The sequence below is a fragment of the Vicugna pacos genome, chromosome 9 (genome assembly GCF_048564905.1).
Source record: "Vicugna pacos chromosome 9, VicPac4, whole genome shotgun sequence".
In the NCBI taxonomy this organism is placed as follows: domain Eukaryota; kingdom Metazoa; phylum Chordata; class Mammalia; order Artiodactyla; family Camelidae; genus Vicugna; species Vicugna pacos.
This window is the reverse complement of record NC_132995.1, coordinates 795892-816789: the sequence shown is the minus strand read 5'-3', so window position 1 is coordinate 816789 and position 20898 is coordinate 795892. Positions and strand designations below refer to the sequence as shown.

At 45.6% G+C, this 20898-nt stretch overlaps 2 protein-coding genes across 2 annotated transcripts; one reads left to right on the top strand and one right to left on the bottom strand.

Moving 5' to 3' along the window:
- Positions 1-3383: 3383 nt before the first annotated feature.
- On the bottom strand, positions 3384-12569 carry LOC107035393 (uncharacterized). Its single transcript, XM_072966489.1, is given in 5 exon segments — positions 3384-5482; positions 5484-6867; positions 10893-11019; positions 11654-11692; positions 12311-12569. Coding segments are annotated over 4 exon segments (1635 nt in total). The 5' UTR covers positions 11687-11692; positions 12311-12569; the 3' UTR covers positions 3384-5391.
- A 1171-nt stretch (positions 12570-13740) lies between these two features.
- LOC107035274 (zinc finger protein 211-like) lies at positions 13741-20840 on the top strand. Its single transcript, XM_031676099.2, has 4 exons — positions 13741-13999; positions 14618-14656; positions 15291-15417; positions 19443-20840. The coding sequence occupies exons 2-4, from the start codon at positions 14624-14626 to the stop codon at positions 20693-20695; spliced, it is 1413 nt and encodes a 470-aa protein (XP_031531959.1). The 5' UTR covers positions 13741-13999; positions 14618-14623; the 3' UTR covers positions 20696-20840.
- Positions 20841-20898: the final 58 nt, after the last annotated feature.

The window sequence follows — 20898 nt, the reverse complement described above, 5'->3', positions numbered from 1 at the left end:
ATCTTGAACATGTTTTCAACATGTTCAACACTGCTAATTATTAGAGAAATGGAACCAAAATAATGATGAAATATTACCTCCCACCTGTCAGCATGACTGTCAGCAAACATTCTACAACTACCGTATGTTGGCAAGGATGTGGAGAAAAGGGAACACTTTGTACACTGTTGGTGGAAATGTAAACTGGTGCGGCCACTAGGGAAAACAGTATTGAGGTTCCTGAGAAACTAATTAGAACCAGCATATGATCCAGCAATTCCACTCCTGAATATATATCCAGGAAATACAAAACCACTAATCCAAAGTTCACAACAGCATTATTTACAGAAACCCTGACATGGAAGCAACCCAAACGACCATCAACGAATGGATAAAGCTTTGCTGTATACATAAACACTGTAGTATTAGCTGTGGCATAAAACGAATAAAATTCTGCTATTTGTAGCCAGTCGGACGGAGCTAGAGAATATTATGCCTAATGAAATAAGCTAGACAGAAAAAGACAAGTACTGTATGGTATCACTTACATGTGGAATCAAAAAATAATACAACTGAACATATGTGAAAAATAGGGGGGAACATCTCACAAATAAACTAGTTGTTACCAAAGGAGAGGAGGGGATGTGGGGCAAATTAGGGGTATGGGATTAAGAGAGACAAGCTACAATGTATAAAATAGATAAGCAAGAATGATATATTGAATAGGACAAAGAATTATAGCCACTATCATGTAATACCTTAATGGTGTGTAATCTAATAATATTGAATCATTCTGTACAACTGAAACTAATAAAATATTGTACATCAATTATATTTCAAATAAAAAATTAAAAATAATAAATTTTAAATGACCAGTTGAATTTTCCACATGTAACTGATAGAAGTGTGTGTGTGTGTGTGTGTGTGTGTGTATAAATACTTGTATATATATGTACATCTATGTATATATATAACTTGCTTGAGATTGATGGAAGCTGACAAAATCAGTTGCCTTTTAAATATGTCAGCAATACAGCAGCCCTTAAGCACATTGGATGAAGCTAAGAATTCCACTGGTGTGGCACGACACTGAAACCTGTGCTGGGCAACAGCCCACCTGCCCTCTGTCTAAGCACGACCATGACTGTATGTCCTGCATGAGTGTCTAGCAGATCCCCTCACAAGGGGTGTCATCAATGTTGCACCCTACTTGGGTGCCTGGGAACAGCTGGATCCAATTAAATTCTTGCCAGCTGAGGTTGTATGTGATGGCTGAACTTCCGAGGTACCCCGTGGACAACTGAGTAAAGATGTACAGTACTGAGTTCCTGTGTAGGTGGAGGGGCTGTTGAAACAGGCACTGAATAGAACACACATAACAGCAAAGTACCGGCCTGTGAAGACTGAACAGCCTCATTCATTTGAATCATGTGAGGTATTGGGGTCTGAGAGATGGGACCAACAAAGCAGTAATCCACCATGAGATGCCATTCCTCCTAGGAACCTAACACCTACGGTGGTGTCTCACACCTAAACAAAATTGGTTATTTCTCACTTCAAGGTAATAAACCTTACTTGTAGATTAAATATATTTTTTGATACATCTTTCAACATGATTTCTGGCCTTCTTAAAACTTTGCTCATTTCATTGACTACGTTCTCTTATTTTGCCAACTACTTCCTTTTGTTATTTTCTCTTTAAATTTACTTAAAAATGTTCCTGTAAATATGTATGAGGATAAATTTAACACAAATGTTTTCCTCCCCACCTGGGTAAGTCTGAAGGGAAACAGACTGTACGGTTGTGGATCCTTCCAGTGATGTTCACATTCACTGACATCCAGTAGCGTCTCTTCTCACTTGATCTGATCTCCCGGTTGTTTGAGTCACTCCATAGCACTGTCTTGGCTCCTGTTAGAGGCCTGAGTACAGAGGTGTGGTTGTAGCTCTGAAGGTGCACACTTCAAGGCCCAACCCTGGATCTGCGGAAAAGCAGATTTCTACCCCAAAATATTAGTGCTAATTGGACTTGTCATTACAGCATGTACCCAATATGGACAACTAAAATATGATAGGCAGAGCAAAAGAGAGATTTCAATTAATCCTAGTTTATATACACTGAATAACTTTAGAAATTAGGGGCTAAAATTTGCCCCTCTGTTAAATATGGGTGATAATATTGAGAATTTCTAAAGTTAAAACGCTTTAAATTATAACTGCTCCCTCGGAATGTTTTAAAATTTATTGAAATTCCCCAATCATTTTACAGTACCCCAGTTATTATGAATTATGTTGAATTACTTACGGCTTTTCTGTCAACAAGAACAAAGACGCAAACTTCCAGAGGATTCATACTTAAAACAGTGTAGTTTTGACTCCAAAATAAAATGGAAAATTCCATCTCAATTTTTAATGTGCATTCTTACTGATCCTTTGAGGAAAATGTCTTCAAAGTTTTTTTTCCCTCAAGAATTGCCTGTACTTTAAGTAGCTTGTCTGCTCTGTTTCTGTTTTTTTAAATAATTGATGTATTTAACTGAATAATTTACTGAGTAAGTGCAAATATTATAGACTGTCTTTTGTTTCCAATGAAAATTTTGTTTCAGGCATGTAAGGATGTATCAAAACATCAAAATGTACATTTAAATATGTGCAGTTTATAAGTTAATTATACTTTCATTAAACAAATATTCAAGACATCACTTTCTAATAATTGTACTATGTTTTATATCATCTGTGTCCTATAGGTTATTGTGGCTACTGGACAATTATGGTGGAATTAGAATGACATACCTCTGGCAATTCTTCCTAATTCCATGTTTAGTGATACAATGTTGGCAGTTTGAAACTGGCCACAGTGGGCATATTTCCATCAGGGAAATTAGAAAACAGTGCAAACCAGGACTTAAACTTGTGTTACTGGAAGTCCACACTTAAGAATATGGGACTAATACAGATTAAACTTAGTATATCGTGTATGTGATAATTACGTTGTATACAGCATGCAAAGTAACTGTGGGGAAAAAATGAGCTATTTATTTGCTAATGAAAACGGAAATGAGCAAGAGATATGAGCAGACATTTTACCAAGAAGATACACAGATGGCAAAAAAACAGGAAAAAAAATGTTCAACCTCATGAGTCCTTAGGCAGATGTAATTAAAACTACTGCTTATTAAATTCAACAATTAAGAAATTCAAAAGATTGATCATATTAACTACTGGCAAGAATGTGGAAGCATTTTACATACTCCTGGTGTGTATGTAAATGCAAACATTTTATGTCACAGTCTGGCAGTTTTATAAGTTAAACTTTCACCTATTCTATGACTTAGGCATTGTACATTAAGTTACTAACACAAGTGAAAAAACATATATACATACATATAGAATTTACATGCAAATATTCTAGCACCTTTATTTACAATAGCCAAAACGAAAAAACTTAAATTGCCCATAACCAGGTGAATGGATAAACAAAAAATATAGAAAAGACTCTACTCATCAATAAAAAGAATGAACTATTTAGATAAGGATCACAGAAGAATCTCAGAATATTTATAAACCGTGGATGAAACCAAAAAACAAAAAGCACAGTAAACATTTTATGAATAAAATCTTATCAAATTCTAGAAAATACAAAATAATCTATTATAAATGAAAGTAAATCAGTGGTGGTCTGGAGGTCCAGGGAGAGGAAGGACACATAAAATGACATGAGGTAAATGGGGATGATAGACATGTTCACTGTTGATTATTTTGAGGTTTCATAGGTTTATATGTAGGTAAAAGTTTATACACTTTAAATAGATACAAGATACTGCATCTTGACTGTATCTGAAAAATTTACAAAACGGTTCAAATGAAAAGTCTAGATCTATCACTGTTTTCAGAAAATCAGGTCTGGCAATCATATTAATTTTTTTTTTTGAATTGAAGTATAGCTGATTTACAATGTTAGTTTCCGATGTACAGAGTAATTCAAGTATATGTATACGTATGTGTGTATATACATATACACACATAACTTGCTTCTCTTTTCTAATGACCTGGGAGAAGCACCCTTGCCTTAGTGGTAGCAAATACTGATGAGCAATTCATCCCTTCCCCCTGAGTTAGCAGGAATGCTGGCTAGTCACAGACACACTTCTCTGCCTGCTTAGCAATGGCCTTTCCTGAACATTCCAGGGAGACTACAGGAATCCACAAAAGCAATAGTGTATTTTCTCTCACAATGACCTCAGCCACAAAAGACACACATGCCTGGAGGTCCTGAGGACTTCTGTGCATCTGTGCACACTGATAATGCACAGTCACACTCACTGGAGAATCTGTGGATGCAGTGTGAGCAGGGGCTCCCCACCTACTTCCCCGCCATCTCCTCTGCTCCAGTGGTACTTTACCAGCATGCTTCCCCTTGGCCCTTCAGTCTTTCAGTGGCACTATCTAGTGAATTCTGGGGACTGGGGATCAGGGCATGTGGTTCTTTTGCAGGGCAACTGCTGAGCATTATGTGATACTCACCGTGACCAAGAAAAACAATCCATTTTGTTCCCAGAGGCACGGGAGGGTGTCACAACTTCCTGGCTCCTCAGGGTGTTCACTGAGCTCACAAAGAATCCTGACACCAAGTCCACACATGAGGAACACAAAACTCGGCAGTCCTTCCTAGGAGACCCTGGGCAACAATGTACTTGGGGCTAAAGCCAGAAAGAGACCTACATTCTTCAATCACCCTGACGTGTCTGAGGCACACCACACAGGACCCCGTGAAAGCTGTGCAGTCCCTAATGCTGGTAGAGCCCAGCTGTTTTCAGATCACCACCCAGGAACAGAACCCGAAGGTCAGAGGTGGCTTAAACATTAGTGCCTTTATTATTGCAAAATGCAAACAAACATGAGGCATGCAGTTGGTGACCTGGAGGCTGGGAAAATTCAAGATAAGTGTCCCCAGAAACTGACATATCCTTGAAAATGCAGTCCTTCCTGGCAAATCACCAACAGAATTCAGATCAGGTCCACTGGACCTAAAATGAGCCAGTCCATGCCCTAACCTGGAAATGAGACAGGAATGAGGACCCCATACGGCCTAAGACCACTCTTATTTCCCCCTGCAAACGGGGATGGGACAGAAGTCAGCACCCTGAGAATGTTGGGACGTAACTTTTGCACCCTGTGTGGACCTGCCAGGTGATAGAGGTGAAATGAATTCTGCCAAAGAACTGGCAGTGACATAAATCTGGCAAGGGTCCTGGGCAGGTAAGAAGGTGTAACACAACTCCTGAAAGATTCTCACATACTTGGACTGTAAGGAGAATGTCCCCAACGTGGATTTACAGATATTTTAGATGACTCCATCAGTTTCTCTCTTCCTGTGTGATTACACTAGAAGGAAACTACATCCCAGCACATCTAAAGCCTTTCATTAGTGTGAAGTCTCTGCTGTTGAATGAGGTCAAAAATAATTGCAGCTGGAGGATTTTTCCCACATCGACTGTATTCACGACCTTTTCCCAGTGTGAACTCTCTGGTGCTGAATGAGAGTGGAACTTTGGCTAAAGGATTTTCCACACGCCCCACACTCATAAGGCCTTTCTCCAGTGTGAATTCTCAGGTGTTTAACGAGGTTAGATTTACAGCTAAATGATTTCCCACAGTCACTGCACTCAACAGGCTTTTCTCCTGTGTGAACTCTCCAGTGGTTCTTGAGGTTGGAGCTATGGCTAAATGATTTTCCACAGTCCCCACACTCATAAGGCCTTTCTCCTGTATGGACCTTACGATGTGAACTAAAGCTGGAGCTTTGCTTAAAGGATTTACCACATTTACTACACACATAAGGCCTTTCTCCAGTATGAAGTCTCCTGTGGTGAATGAGGCTGGAACTTCGGCTAAAGGATTTTCCGCATTCACCACAGTGATGAGGCCGTTCTCCAGTGTGAACTCTCCGGTGGTAAATGAGGCTGAAGTTTTGGCTGAAAGATTTCCCACATTCGCTGCACTCATAAGGCCTTTCTCCAGTGTGAACTCTCTGATGCTGAATGAGATTAGATCTTTGACTAAAACATTTTCCACATTCCATACACTCATAAGGTTTTTCTCCAGTGTGAACTTTCATATGGCTATTGAGGCTGTAGCTTTGGCTAAAGGACTTCCCACATTCACTGCATTCATAAGGCCTTTCTCCAGTGTGGACTCTCTGACGTATAATAAAGCTCGAGAGGTAGGTAAAGGACTTCCCACATTCACTGCAGTCATAAGGCCTTTCTCCTGTGTGGACTTTCTGGTGCTGAATGAGGTTACATCTCCGGGTGCAGGCTTTTCCACACCTGCTGCACTCATAAAGCCCTTCTGCAGTGAGGGCCCTCTGGTCAACAAGCGTGCCGGTGCAGGTGACGGCTTTCTTGCCTCCTCCCCAGTTCTGATGCGTTCTTCCGCTGTGAAAGACAGCCTCACAGGCATCACCGCTGTTTGCCTTCTCACTGGGAGTGGCCGGTTGATGGAGAAAGCCCATGCTGGCTAAGAAGTCCTTCCCAATCTCCCCACAGGAAGAGGATTTCCTTGACACACGGGTCGTGCAGCTCTCTACAAACAAGGCTCCAGCCACAGAACTTCTGTAGGGTATCCTTCTAATGTGCTGCCCCCGGTGCTGTTGAAGGTTGGCAGTGAAATAAAGTTGACTCCCGCACGTGTACGGTTTCTGCCCAAGATGTGTTCCCTGGTGCTCAGGCAAACGCAAAATCTCTCTCAGGACTGGGCCACACATCTCAAAGGGCTGGGCCTTCTGGGGAGATGAACCTGCCTTGACAGTCCTGATCTGTGACATTCCTTCTGCAGAGACGGTCTGTTCAGAAGGTGCTTCCTTATCTCGCACTCCATGCCAACAACCTGAAAGCAGAGAAGTGACGGTGAAGTACAAGTTCAGTCCACTGCGAGGGAGCAAAACCACCACACGTGTAATCTGGCACGTGAAAGAATCAGTCCATGAACCTGTTTGCAGGGAAAGAGTTGGTGTCAGCTTGAGGAAGCAGCTACTGTGCACCACTGGGTCCCTAAGGTCACAGAAAGGTGCAGGCCTCACCAGGCACAGGACACTAGGACAGGGTGGGGCCGAGAGGGGAAGGCACGTTCTACAGCTCATTCTTCTGTCCGTGACTCGCAGCAGGATTGTATCTGCTGGTGACATGTGATGCTATGGAGAAGTCTACTTCAGGCCCAGAAAAATCTGACTGAAAAATGGTTAACAGGTGTTCAAGGATTATTAGATGCATGTACACCGCAGGACACAACAAACTGGGATAGCACTGAGGAGGGAAGAGCTGAGGAGTGAGTGAGATAAGCAGTGCGGAGAGGTGGGGAGTAGCTCTCACCCGGAAGAGCCATAAAATGACGAGTAGAAATGACAAGTCAGCAAAGTGTCAAAGAATGGAGAAGGGAAGGTAGAGGTGAGGTGGGGCCACTGGTGTGGCAGCACTGAAACCCAAGTAAAACAGGACAGGTTCCTGATATATTTCAACCAAACCCTGAATTCACGGCCTCCCCCAGCTGCCATGCATCTGGGTCAGGTCCCCTCTGAGCCCATCCGGTTGAGAATGGAGTCATGTCCATCCTGGGAAGCACAGGGGACTCTTCCTGTAGCCCCAGCTGGGGAGCTGCAGGAGATCAGGATGATCCAAACCTAAGGGAAGGACAGGACAAGTCACAATACTCGCCCAGACAACTCAGCACACAACAGACCACCAGAAAGATACTTTAAAATACTAGGTACCTGTGGGCGCGGCTAGAGGGAAGATGGCAGAGTAGTAAAAGCAGGTGTTTCCTACCTGGACGACAACTGCACTGGTAGCATCTATCTGGTGTGACTACTTTGCAACGCCAAGTTGCTTTAATTTTGGTCAACTGCAGCTTTCACCACTACCATGACATCAAACACAGACAAAGACACGACAAGAGAAGAAACCTACAGACCAACAGAACTGATGATTACTGGGGCTAAAGGAATCAAGAAAATACCAGCAAACTCTATTTAGCAACACAGTGAAAAAATCATACAAAATGAAAAGCTAGCATTTATTTCTAAAATGCCAGGATTGTTCAACACACAAAATTTGATCTATATAACATGTTGCATTAACAACAAACGGGAAAAATCTATCACCTCAATCAGTGCGATAAAACCATCCAAAAAAGTTTAAAACCCTTTCACCATGGAAATACTCAACGAACTACGAACTGAAGGAAACCAGCCTTCCATAATAAAAGTAAAAAATTTAAAGTGTAGGGCAAATACCACACTTGATGGTGAAAGAATGAAAACTATTCCACTATGATCAGGAATAAGAAAAGGATACCAGTTTCTACCACTACTCTTCAATACAGTACTGGAAATTCTAGAAAGAGCAATTAGGCAAGAAAGAGAAATAAAAGGCATCCAATAGAGAAGGAAATAGGATTATCACAGCTCAAGAAATCTTAAAAGATTCCACCACAAAACTGTTAGAATAAAAGAACTCAGCAAAGGAAGGGGATACAAACATAAAATGAAAAAAAGCAGTTATATTTCTGTACACTAACAATGAACAATCTGAACAGGAAACTAGGAAAACAATTCCACTCGTAAAGTATCTACCTAGGGTGGGGGGTATACCTCAAGTGGCAGAGTGCATGTTTAGCATGCATGAGGTCTGGGTTCAAACCCCAGTACCTCCTCCATAAACAAACAAACAAACCTAATTACCTCCTTCCCCCCAAAAAACCCAGAGAAATAAATAAATCAATAAAATTAAATTAAAAAATAAAAAATAAAAATATCTATCTAAAGACTGAAATATGTAGAAATAAACTTAACCAAGGAAGTAAGGCTTGTACACTAAAAACTACAAAACACTGGTCCAAAAAATTACAGACAATAAATGGAAAGACTTTTATGCTCACGGATTGGAAGACTTAACACTGTGAAGATGTCAACACTATCCGAGTCATCTACAGACTCAACACAACTGCTATCAAAATTACAAAGGCGTCTTCTGCAGTAACGGAAAAATTCATCCTAAAATTCATACGGAATCTCAAGGACACCAAGTAGCCAAAATAATCTTGAAAAACAACAAAGTTGGAGGAGACACACTTTTAAATTTCAAATATTACTGCAAAACTATAGTGATCAAAACAGTTGTATGGCTGGCATAAAGACAGGCATACAGAACAATGGAACAGAATAGAGAGCTCACAAATAAGCTCTCACATATGTGGTCAAATGATTGTCAACAAGGAGGCCAAGACCATTCAATGGGGAGGGACAGACTTTTAGGCACATGATGCTGGGAAAACTGAATATCCACATGCATAAGAATGAAGTTGGATGGATACTGTATATACATAAATTAACTCGGAATGGATCAAAGGTCTCAAGGGCTACAACTATAGAACTCTTAAAAAAAATAGAAGGAAAGCTTCATGACACTGCATTTGGCAATGACTCCTTGGATATGACACCAAGGACACAAACAACAGTCAAAAACAGACAAATTGGACTTCATCAAACTGAAAAACTTTGGTACATCAAAGGATGCTATGAACACAGTAAAAAGCCAACTCACAGAATGGGAGAAAATATTTGCAAATCACGTATCTGATAGAGGATTAATATCCAGGATATAAAGAGAATTCCTAAAATTCAAACAGCCAAAAACCCAAGCAACCGGATTCAACAATTGGCCAAAGACCTGAATACATATTTCTCCAGAGAAGATACACAAATGGGCAAGAAGCACGTGAAAAGATGCTCAACATCACTAGGCCCGAGGGAAATGCAAATCAAAACCACAAGGAGATACCACTTCACACCCATTAGGATGGTTAATACCTCCTCCTTATAAAAGAGGAGTTGTCAGTAAGAATAGAAGAAACTGGAACCTTTGTGCAGCTGCTATAGAAAACAGTATGGCGGTTCTTCAAAAAAGTTAAAAATAGAACTATCATAACAGCAATTCCAGTTCTGGGTCCAATTCCAAAGGAACTGAAGCAGGGACACTAAAAGGTATCTGTATACTCATGTTCATAACTGCATTATTCACAAGAGCCAAAAGGGGGAGCACCGAAGTGTCCACTGGTGGAATAATGGGTAAACAAAACGTGGTACAGACACATGACAGGATAGTATTCAGACATAAAAAGGAAGGAAATTCAGATACATGCTACAACACAGATGAATCTCAAGATATTACTACTAAGTGAAATAAGGCAGACATGAAAGGACAACTACTGTGTAATTCCACCTATATGAGACACCCAGAGCAGTTAAATTCATAGAAGACACACAAAGTAGAACGATGGCTGGGGGTGGAGGGGGGCAGCTACTGTTTAATGGGTACAGAGCTTCAGTTTGGAAGATGAAAACCTCTGGTGGACGCACGATGGTAATGGCTGCACAGAGAAGGTACTAAACGCCACTTAGAGGTGGTAAATGTTTTGTCATGTGTATTTTGCCACAACTGAAGCCGGTAAAAAGAACCTGAGCTAAGGAATCTCGCAAGAACATTTGTGTAAGTAGTGACTATGTAAGTGACTACAAGACAGGCACAAATAAAGGTGAGGTATAGGAAGGGCATGATACTAGGGTGCCATGGAGCTAGACAGTCACCCAGCAACGGAGGGCAAGACAGGGGGGATCCATTAGGATGAACTAAATAGTGACACCCAAGCCTTCCCAGTGAGGCTGTGCGCCAGCAGGTGTTGCAGTGATAAAGGATGAGAAGAAGGCATGTACTCAGCCCAGCCCCAGGTAACAGCACATACCCAGGGAGCTGGGGAAGGAAACAGTGCCCATGGCTTCAATGAGGACATACTTACCCCTGGAGAACAGAGAAAGGCAGAGCCTTGCCCAGGGCATAGGGGCAGCTGTAAGCGCTTACCCAGTGAGGATGTCAGTGCCAGGTTCTCCAGCATCACATCGTGGTACAGGCATCTCTGAGCTTCATCAAGGAGATCCCACTCCTCCCAGGAGAAATACAGGGCCACGTCCTCAAAGGTCACACTTCCCTGCCAGGAGACAGACAGATGAAACCACGAACGGCCTCATTCCTCAACACCCACAATCCATCTCCTCCCACATCCACCCCATGGCCTTCCTCCTCCTAAGACACCCCAATCAGAGGAGATCCCAGACCCTGGTGCCATTTGGTGTCTGCTCTCTCCTCCCACTCCCATTAACCACTCTGCTCACGCTAACGTCCATTCCGCAGCCATATGGAGCCTGTTAAGACCTAGACGATGAGATCATCTCTCCCATCCGACCCAGACCTCTGATCCACTACCTCCAGAACAGATGCCTAACTTCACAGGCACTTGTTCCAAGTCTGACGCTTCCTCCCCACACCCACCTCCTTCTCACCAGAAAGAAAGGAGACCTGCAATTCCCTGAACCAGCTCAGTCCCACCTCCAAGCACTTCCCGTTTTTGTGATAAACTTCCACATCTCTTTCCATTCGCGGCCTGAAATGGGAACCCCTCCATGTAAGCCCCGGACTCCACTCAGGACCCTGAGCTACGATTCTCCGGGGCCTCCACCCTCAAGGGCCGGGAAAATGGCAGGTGACAAGTCTCACGACAACACAAATTTGGAGAAAACAGGGGTTTGGAGAAAACAGTGAGAAACGAGGACACCTCCACTTACCTGTGTAGCTTCCAAAACCACTTCTGCATCCATGGAAACCTGCGGGAAGAGGCAGGTCTTAGAGGGATGTCAGCATGGAAACTTGCCAGGGGCTCAGGCCTTCCCTGTACCCGTGGCGGGCACCGGAGCCAGGTAACCCCGGGCCGACCGTCTAACCTCGGTAGGGTCTCTCAGCAGTTGTGTGTCCTTCGAACAACCATCAACCCTCCTCTGCCTCAAGGTCCTCATCAGCCATACAATTTGTTCTTCTACTGAACAGCCCTTGGGAGATTTTTCAAGCCTAACTCAGGTCAGGTCTCTCCTCCTCAAAACTTTTCCAAGGTTCCCAGGGCCCCACGAGGAAGGTAAAACTCCTCCACCTGCCACTGCAGCTGCGACTCTACCACCTCTGCCCTCGCAGAAGCAACGTGGGCCCCAGGTTTCCCGAACGTTCCGGGCTGTCCGACCTCCAGGCCTCCGCACCTGCGGGTCCCCCCCCGCCCGGGGGCCTCTCCCCGCGCTGTCACGCCGTCCGTCAGAAACACGGCCCCACCCGCGGCCGCCTCCCCGGCCTGGACCCCGGGGCCCGGGCCGCAGGCACGCGAGCAGGCGCCCCGCACTCGGGGCTCTAGTGTCCGGCGGGAGAGGGCGGTGCGGGCCCGGAGGACGCGCGTTTACCTGAGGCGGGTCCCTCAGCGCGGCCGCCGCCACCGGAGCAACGGGCGGAGCCGAGAGCTGACAGTCGAGCGTCCCGGGACGACCCGGCACCAACGTCCCCAGGCCGGCCTCGCGGGCGGCGATGTCCCAGACCCTACAATCGCCTCTATTCTCTGGGGACGAAGCCTCTTCTCGAGCCTTCTCTGTCTGTCACCTCGGAGCCCACCGGACGCTCCCAGCCTTGCGACCCCGAGAACCGCCAAAATGACCGCCACGGAAACACCGGAAGTCCCGCCTTCATCTGGCGCGCCCTCGCGGAAATGCCGGCTCTCTGGATGTTGACTGGGTGTGCGCCTCTGCCGCTCAACGCGGAGCTCTCTGGGTAATGGAGTTCCTCCAGCCACACAGGCCTCCCCCGGGGACGCGAAGCGCCTATCTCTCAGGAAAAGGGGCCAGCGGCTCCCCGCAGCGGCTCCCCGCAGCGGCTCCCCCAGCGGCTCAGAAAGGACCGCCCTGTTCTTCCAGGTCGGGGAGAAGCTTCGCTTCCTCTCAAAGGGGAGGAAGGCCGATTTGGGGGGACTCGGAAGTGCGCTTATAAAGCCTTCGATCCTATTGAGCTCTCAAGTGTTCAGACGTGAAGCCGTCTCTAGTGAACAGAGTAATTCTCTTTAGCAAGACTGTAGTTAGAAATACACAGAGTACTACTCTTTAGAAATAATAGCTATTTTGATATTTCATACACTTAAAATATCAACTGCATATTAGGAAAAGAATGTGCATTTATAAACGTTTTAGTTCTTTAGAGAGAACAATTTTATGTTTTATGGAGTAGGCGGTGTTTCTCACTTGATTGGGAACTATCATTGACTAACAAGAAGCCCAGATCCCACTGTACACATCTGCTTCACAGCTGCACATATGCCTCATCTTACTTACTGTGGACCCGTGACTTTTTTCTTGTTTTTAAAGTCCTTGTGAAAACATACTAAGCTCACAAAAATGACTATCACGCCTCACTCTGCGAGCATTTAAAGAGCGATAAGATAATGTATAAGCACCTGCCGATACCGACAGGCGTTCACTATAGACGGCTTCACGTCTGAACACTTGAGAGCTCAATAGGATCGAAGGCTTTATAAGCGCACTTCCGAGTCCCCCCAAATCGGCCTTCCTCCCCTTTGAGAGGAAGCGAAGCTTCTCCCCGACCTGGAAGAACAGGGCGGTCCTTTCTGAGCCGCTGGGGGAGCCGCTGCGGGGAGCCGCTGCGGGGAGCCGCTGGCCCCTTTTCCTGAGAGATAGGCGCTTCGCGTCCCCGGGGGAGGCCTGTGTGGCTGGAGGAACTCCATTACCCAGAGAGCTCCGCGTTGAGCGGCAGAGGCGCACACCCAGTCAACATCCAGAGAGCCGGCATTTCCGCGAGGGCGCGCCAGATGAAGGCGGGACTTCCGGTGTTTCCGTGGCGGTCATTTTGGCGGTTCTCGGGGTCGCAAGGCTGGGAGCGTCCGGTGGGCTCCGAGGTGACAGACAGAGAAGGCTCGAGAAGAGGCTTCGTCCCCAGAGAATAGAGGCGATTGTAGGGTCTGGGACATCGCCGCCCGCGAGGCCGGCCTGGGGACGTTGGTGCCGGGTCGTCCCGGGACGCTCGACTGTCAGCTCTCGGCTCCGCCCGTTGCTCCGGTGGCGGCGGCCGCGCTGAGGGACCCGCCTCAGGTAAACGCGCGTCCTCCGGGCCCGCACCGCCCTCTCCCGCCGGACACTAGAGCCCCGAGTGCGGGGCGCCTGCTCGCGTGCCTGCGGCCCGGGCCCCGGGGTCCAGGCCGGGGAGGCGGCCGCGGGTGGGGCCGTGTTTCTGACGGACGGCGTGACAGCGCGGGGAGAGGCCCCCGGGCGGGGGGGGACCCGCAGGTGCGGAGGCCTGGAGGTCGGACAGCCCGGAACGTTCGGGAAACCTGGGGCCCACGTTGCTTCTGCGAGGGCAGAGGTGGTAGAGTCGCAGCTGCAGTGGCAGGTGGAGGAGTTTTACCTTCCTCGTGGGGCCCTGGGAACCTTGGAAAAGTTTTGAGGAGGAGAGACCTGACCTGAGTTAGGCTTGAAAAATCTCCCAAGGGCTGTTCAGTAGAAGAACAAATTGTATGGCTGATGAGGACCTTGAGGCAGAGGAGGGTTGATGGTTGTTCGAAGGACACACAACTGCTGAGAGACCCTACCGAGGTTAGACGGTCGGCCCGGGGTTACCTGGCTCCGGTGCCCGCCACGGGTACAGGGAAGGCCTGAGCCCCTGGCAAGTTTCCATGCTGACATCCCTCTAAGACCTGCCTCTTCCCGCAGGTTTCCATGGATGCAGAAGTGGTTTTGGAAGCTACACAGGTAAGTGGAGGTGTCCTCGTTTCTCACTGTTTTCTCCAAACCCCTGTTTTCTCCAAATTTGTGTTGTCGTGAGACTTGTCACCTGCCATTTTCCCGGCCCTTGAGGGTGGAGGCCCCGGAGAATCGTAGCTCAGGGTCCTGAGTGGAGTCCGGGGCTTACATGGAGGGGTTCCCATTTCAGGCCGCGAATGGAAAGAGATGTGGAAGTTTATCACAAAAACGGGAAGTGCTTGGAGGTGGGACTGAGCTGGTTCAGGGAATTGCAGGTCTCCTTTCTTTCTGGTGAGAAGGAGGTGGGTGTGGGGAGGAAGCGTCAGACTTGGAACAAGTGCCTGTGAAGTTAGGCATCTGTTCTGGAGGTAGTGGATCAGAGGTCTGGGTCGGATGGGAGAGATGATCTCATCGTCTAGGTCTTAACAGGCTCCATATGGCTGCGGAATGGACGTTAGCGTGAGCAGAGTGGTTAATGGGAGTGGGAGGAGAGAGCAGACACCAAATGGCACCAGGGTCTGGGATCTCCTCTGATTGGGGTGTCTTAGGAGGAGGAAGGCCATGGGGTGGATGTGGGAGGAGATGGATTGTGGGTGTTGAGGAATGAGGCCGTTCGTGGTTTCATCTGTCTGTCTCCTGGCAGGGAAGTGTGACCTTTGAGGACGTGGCCCTGTATTTCTCCTGGGAGGAGTGGGATCTCCTTGATGAAGCTCAGAGATGCCTGTACCACGATGTGATGCTGGAGAACCTGGCACTGACATCCTCACTGGGTAAGCGCTTACAGCTGCCCCTATGCCCTGGGCAAGGCTCTGCCTTTCTCTGTTCTCCAGGGGTAAGTATGTCCTCATTGAAGCCATGGGCACTGTTTCCTTCCCCAGCTCCCTGGGTATGTGCTGTTACCTGGGGCTGGGCTGAGTACATGCCTTCTTCTCATCCTTTATCACTGCAACACCTGCTGGCGCACAGCCTCACTGGGAAGGCTTGGGTGTCACTATTTAGTTCATCCTAATGGATCCCCCCTGTCTTGCCCTCCGTTGCTGGGTGACTGTCTAGCTCCATGGCACCCTAGTATCATGCCCTTCCTATACCTCACCTTTATTTGTGCCTGTCTTGTAGTCACTTACATAGTCACTACTTACACAAATGTTCTTGCGAGATTCCTTAGCTCAGGTTCTTTTTACCGGCTTCAGTTGTGGCAAAATACACATGACAAAACATTTACCACCTCTAAGTGGCGTTTAGTACCTTCTCTGTGCAGCCATTACCATCGTGCGTCCACCAGAGGTTTTCATCTTCCAAACTGAAGCTCTGTACCCATTAAACAGTAGCTGCCCCCCTCCACCCCCAGCCATCGTTCTACTTTGTGTGTCTTCTATGAATTTAACTGCTCTGGGTGTCTCATATAGGTGGAATTACACAGTAGTTGTCCTTTCATGTCTGCCTTATTTCACTTAGTAGTAATATCTTGAGATTCATCTGTGTTGTAGCATGTATCTGAATTTCCTTCCTTTTTATGTCTGAATACTATCCTGTCATGTGTCTGTACCACGTTTTGTTTACCCATTATTCCACCAGTGGACACTTCGGTGCTCCCCCTTTTGGCTCTTGTGAATAATGCAGTTATGAACATGAGTATACAGATACCTTTTAGTGTCCCTGCTTCAGTTCCTTTGGAATTGGACCCAGAACTGGAATTGCTGTTATGATAGTTCTATTTTTAACTTTTTTGAAGAACCGCCATACTGTTTTCTATAGCAGCTGCACAAAGGTTCCAGTTTCTTCTATTCTTACTGACAACTCCTCTTTTATAAGGAGGAGGTATTAACCATCCTAATGGGTGTGAAGTGGTATCTCCTTGTGGTTTTGATTTGCATTTCCCTCGGGCCTAGTGATGTTGAGCATCTTTTCACGTGCTTCTTGCCCATTTGTGTATCTTCTCTGGAGAAATATGTATTCAGGTCTTTGGCCAATTGTTGAATCCGGTTGCTTGGGTTTTTGGCTGTTTGAATTTTAGGAATTCTCTTTATATCCTGGATATTAATCCTCTATCAGATACGTGATTTGCAAATATTTTCTCCCATTCTGTGAGTTGGCTTTTTACTGTGTTCATAGCATCCTTTGATGTACCAAAGTTTTTCAGTTTGATGAAGTCCAATTTGTCTGTTTTTGACTGTTGTTTGTGTCCTTGGTGTCATATCCAAGGAGTCATTGCCAAATGCAGTGTCATGAAGCTTTCCTTCTATTTTTTTTAAGAGTTCTATAGTTGTAGCCCTTGAGACCTTTGATCCATTCCGAGTTAATTTATGTATATACAGTATCCATCCAACTTCATTCTTATGCATGTGGATATTCAGTTTTCCCAGCATCATGTGCCTAAAAGTCTGTCCCTCCCCATTGAATGGTCTTGGCCTCCTTGTTGACAATCATTTGACCACATATGTGAGAGCTTATTTGTGAGCTCTCTATTCTGTTCCATTGTTCTGTATGCCTGTCTTTATGCCAGCCATACAACTGTTTTGATCACTATAGTTTTGCAGTAATATTTGAAATTTAAAAGTGTGTCTCCTCCAACTTTGTTGTTTTTCAAGATTATTTTGGCTACTTGGTGTCCTTGAGATTCCGTATGAATTTTAGGATGAATTTTTCCGTTACTGCAGAAGACGCCTTTGTAATTTTGATAGCAGTTGTGTTGAGTCTGTAGATGACTCGGATAGTGTTGACATCTTCACAGTGTTAAGTCTTCCAATCCGTGAGCATAAAAGTCTTTCCATTTATTGTCTGTAATTTTTTGGACCAGTGTTTTGTAGTTTTTAGTGTACAAGCCTTACTTCCTTGGTTAAGTTTATTTCTACATATTTCAGTCTTTAGATAGATATTTTTATTTTTTATTTTTTAATTTAATTTTATTGATTTATTTATTTCTCTGGGTTTTTTGGGGGGAAGGAGGTAATTAGGTTTGTTTGTTTGTTTATGGAGGAGGTACTGGGGTTTGAACCCAGACCTCATGCATGCTAAACATGCACTCTGCCACTTGAGGTATACCCCCCACCCTAGGTAGATACTTTACGAGTGGAATTGTTTTCCTAGTTTCCTGTTCAGATTGTTCATTGTTAGTGTACAGAAATATAACTGCTTTTTTTCATTTTATGTTTGTATCCCCTTCCTTTGCTGAGTTCTTTTATTCTAACAGTTTTGTGGTGGAATCTTTTAAGATTTCTTGAGCTGTGATAATCCTATTTCCTTCTCTATTGGATGCCTTTTATTTCTCTTTCTTGCCTAATTGCTCTTTCTAGAATTTCCAGTACTGTATTGAAGAGTAGTGGTAGAAACTGGTATCCTTTTCTTATTCCTGATCATAGTGGAATAGTTTTCATTCTTTCACCATCAAGTGTGGTATTTGCCCTACACTTTAAATTTTTTACTTTTATTATGGAAGGCTGGTTTCCTTCAGTTCGTAGTTCGTTGAGTATTTCCATGGTGAAAGGGTTTTAAACTTTTTTGGATGGTTTTATCGCACTGATTGAGGTGATAGATTTTTCCCGTTTGTTGTTAATGCAACATGTTATATAGATCAAATTTTGTGTGTTGAACAATCCTGGCATTTTAGAAATAAATGCTAGCTTTTCATTTTGTATGATTTTTTCACTGTGTTGCTAAATAGAGTTTGCTGGTATTTTCTTGATTCCTTTAGCCCCAGTAATCATCAGTTCTGTTGGTCTGTAGGTTTCTTCTCTTGTCGTGTCTTTGTCTGTGTTTGATGTCATGGTAGTGGTGAAAGCTGCAGTTGACCAAAATTAAAGCAACTTGGCGTTGCAAAGTAGTCACACCAGATAGATGCTACCAGTGCAGTTGTCGTCCAGGTAGGAAACACCTGCTTTTACTACTCTGCCATCTTCCCTCTAGCCGCGCCCACAGGTACCTAGTATTTTAAAGTATCTTTCTGGTGGTCTGTTGTGTGCTGAGTTGTCTGGGCGAGTATTGTGACTTGTCCTGTCCTTCCCTTAGGTTTGGATCATCCTGATCTCCTGCAGCTCCCCAGCTGGGGCTACAGGAAGAGTCCCCTGTGCTTCCCAGGATGGACATGACTCCATTCTCAACCGGATGGGCTCAGAGGGGACCTGACCCAGATGCATGGCAGCTGGGGGAGGCCGTGAATTCAGGGTTTGGTTGAAATATATCAGGAACCTGTCCTGTTTTACTTGGGTTTCAGTGCTGCCACACCAGTGGCCCCACCTCACCTCTACCTTCCCTTCTCCATTCTTTGACACTTTGCTGACTTGTCATTTCTACTCGTCATTTTATGGCTCTTCCGGGTGAGAGCTACTCCCCACCTCTCCGCACTGCTTATCTCACTCACTCCTCAGCTCTTCCCTCCTCAGTGCTATCCCAGTTTGTTGTGTCCTGCGGTGTACATGCATCTAATAATCCTTGAACACCTGTTAACCATTTTTCAGTCAGATTTTTCTGGGCCTGAAGTAGACTTCTCCATAGCATCACATGTCACCAGCAGATACAATCCTGCTGCGAGTCACGGACAGAAGAATGAGCTGTAGAACGTGCCTTCCCCTCTCGGCCCCACCCTGTCCTAGTGTCCTGTGCCTGGTGAGGCCTGCACCTTTCTGTGACCTTAGGGACCCAGTGGTGCACAGTAGCTGCTTCCTCAAGCTGACACCAACTCTTTCCCTGCAAACAGGTTCATGGACTGATTCTTTCACGTGCCAGATTACACGTGTGGTGGTTTTGCTCCCTCGCAGTGGACTGAACTTGTACTTCACCGTCACTTCTCTGCTTTCAGGTTGTTGGCATGGAGTGCGAGATAAGGAAGCACCTTCTGAACAGACCGTCTCTGCAGAAGGAATGTCACAGATCAGGACTGTCAAGGCAGGTTCATCTCCCCAGAAGGCCCAGCCCTTTGAGATGTGTGGCCCAGTCCTGAGAGAGATTTTGCGTTTGCCTGAGCACCAGGGAACACATCTTGGGCAGAAACCGTACACGTGCGGGAGTCAACTTTATTTCACTGCCAACCTTCAACAGCACCGGGGGCAGCACATTAGAAGGATACCCTACAGAAGTTCTGTGGCTGGAGCCTTGTTTGTAGAGAGCTGCACGACCCGTGTGTCAAGGAAATCCTCTTCCTGTGGGGAGATTGGGAAGGACTTCTTAGCCAGCATGGGCTTTCTCCATCAACCGGCCACTCCCAGTGAGAAGGCAAACAGCGGTGATGCCTGTGAGGCTGTCTTTCACAGCGGAAGAACGCATCAGAACTGGGGAGGAGGCAAGAAAGCCGTCACCTGCACCGGCACGCTTGTTGACCAGAGGGCCCTCACTGCAGAAGGGCTTTATGAGTGCAGCAGGTGTGGAAAAGCCTGCACCCGGAGATGTAACCTCATTCAGCACCAGAAAGTCCACACAGGAGAAAGGCCTTATGACTGCAGTGAATGTGGGAAGTCCTTTACCTACCTCTCGAGCTTTATTATACGTCAGAGAGTCCACACTGGAGAAAGGCCTTATAAATATAGGGAATGTGCAAAATCTTTTAGTCCAAGATCCAAATTCATTCAACATCAGAGAGGAAACCCTGGAGAACGGCCTCATCAGTGTGGTGAATGTGGAAAATCCTTTAGCCGAAGCTCTACCCTCATTCACCACAGGAGACTTCATACTGGAGAGAGGCGATATGAATGCAGTAAGTGTGGGAAATCCTTTAAGCAAAGCTCCAGCCTCAGTTCACATCGGAAAGTTCACACGGGAGAAAGGCCTTATGAGTGTAGTGAATGTGGGAAATCCTTTAGCTGCAAATCTAAGCTCATTATCCACCTAAGAGTTCACACTGGAAAAAGGCCTTATGAATGTCAGGAGTGTGGAAAATCCTTTAGCTGCAAATCTAACCTTATTAACCACCTGAGAGTTCACACTGGAGAAAGGCCTTATGATTGTGGAGAATGTGAAAAGTCCTTTAGTCAGAGATCCATCCTCATTCAACACCAGAGAATTCATAGTGGAGAAAGGCCTTATGAGTGCAATGAATGTGGGAAATCTTTTAGCTGAAAGTTTAGCCTCATTTACCATCAGAGAGTTCACACTGGAGAATGACCTCATGAGTGAAAGGAACATGGGAAATCTTAGCTACAATTGCAACCTCATTAAACACTTAAGTGTTCACACTGGAGAAAGGCCTTATGAGTGTGGGACATGTGGAAAATCCTTTAGCCAAAGTTCCGCCGTCATTCAACACCAAAGAGTTCACACTG

What these genes read in the sequence shown, in the direction of transcription:
- LOC107035274 (XM_031676099.2), top strand. Translation starts at nt 14,624, where the DNA reads ATGGATGCAGAAGTGGTTTTGGAAGCTACACAG. An exon ending in TGGTTTTGGAAGCTACACAG is followed by an intron (nt 14,657 to 15,290) that starts GTAAGTGGAGGT and finishes GTCTCCTGGCAG; the next exon opens with GGAAGTGTGACCTTTGAGGA. An exon ending in GGCACTGACATCCTCACTGG is followed by an intron (nt 15,418 to 19,442) that starts GTAAGCGCTTAC and finishes CTCTGCTTTCAG; the next exon opens with GTTGTTGGCATGGAGTGCGA.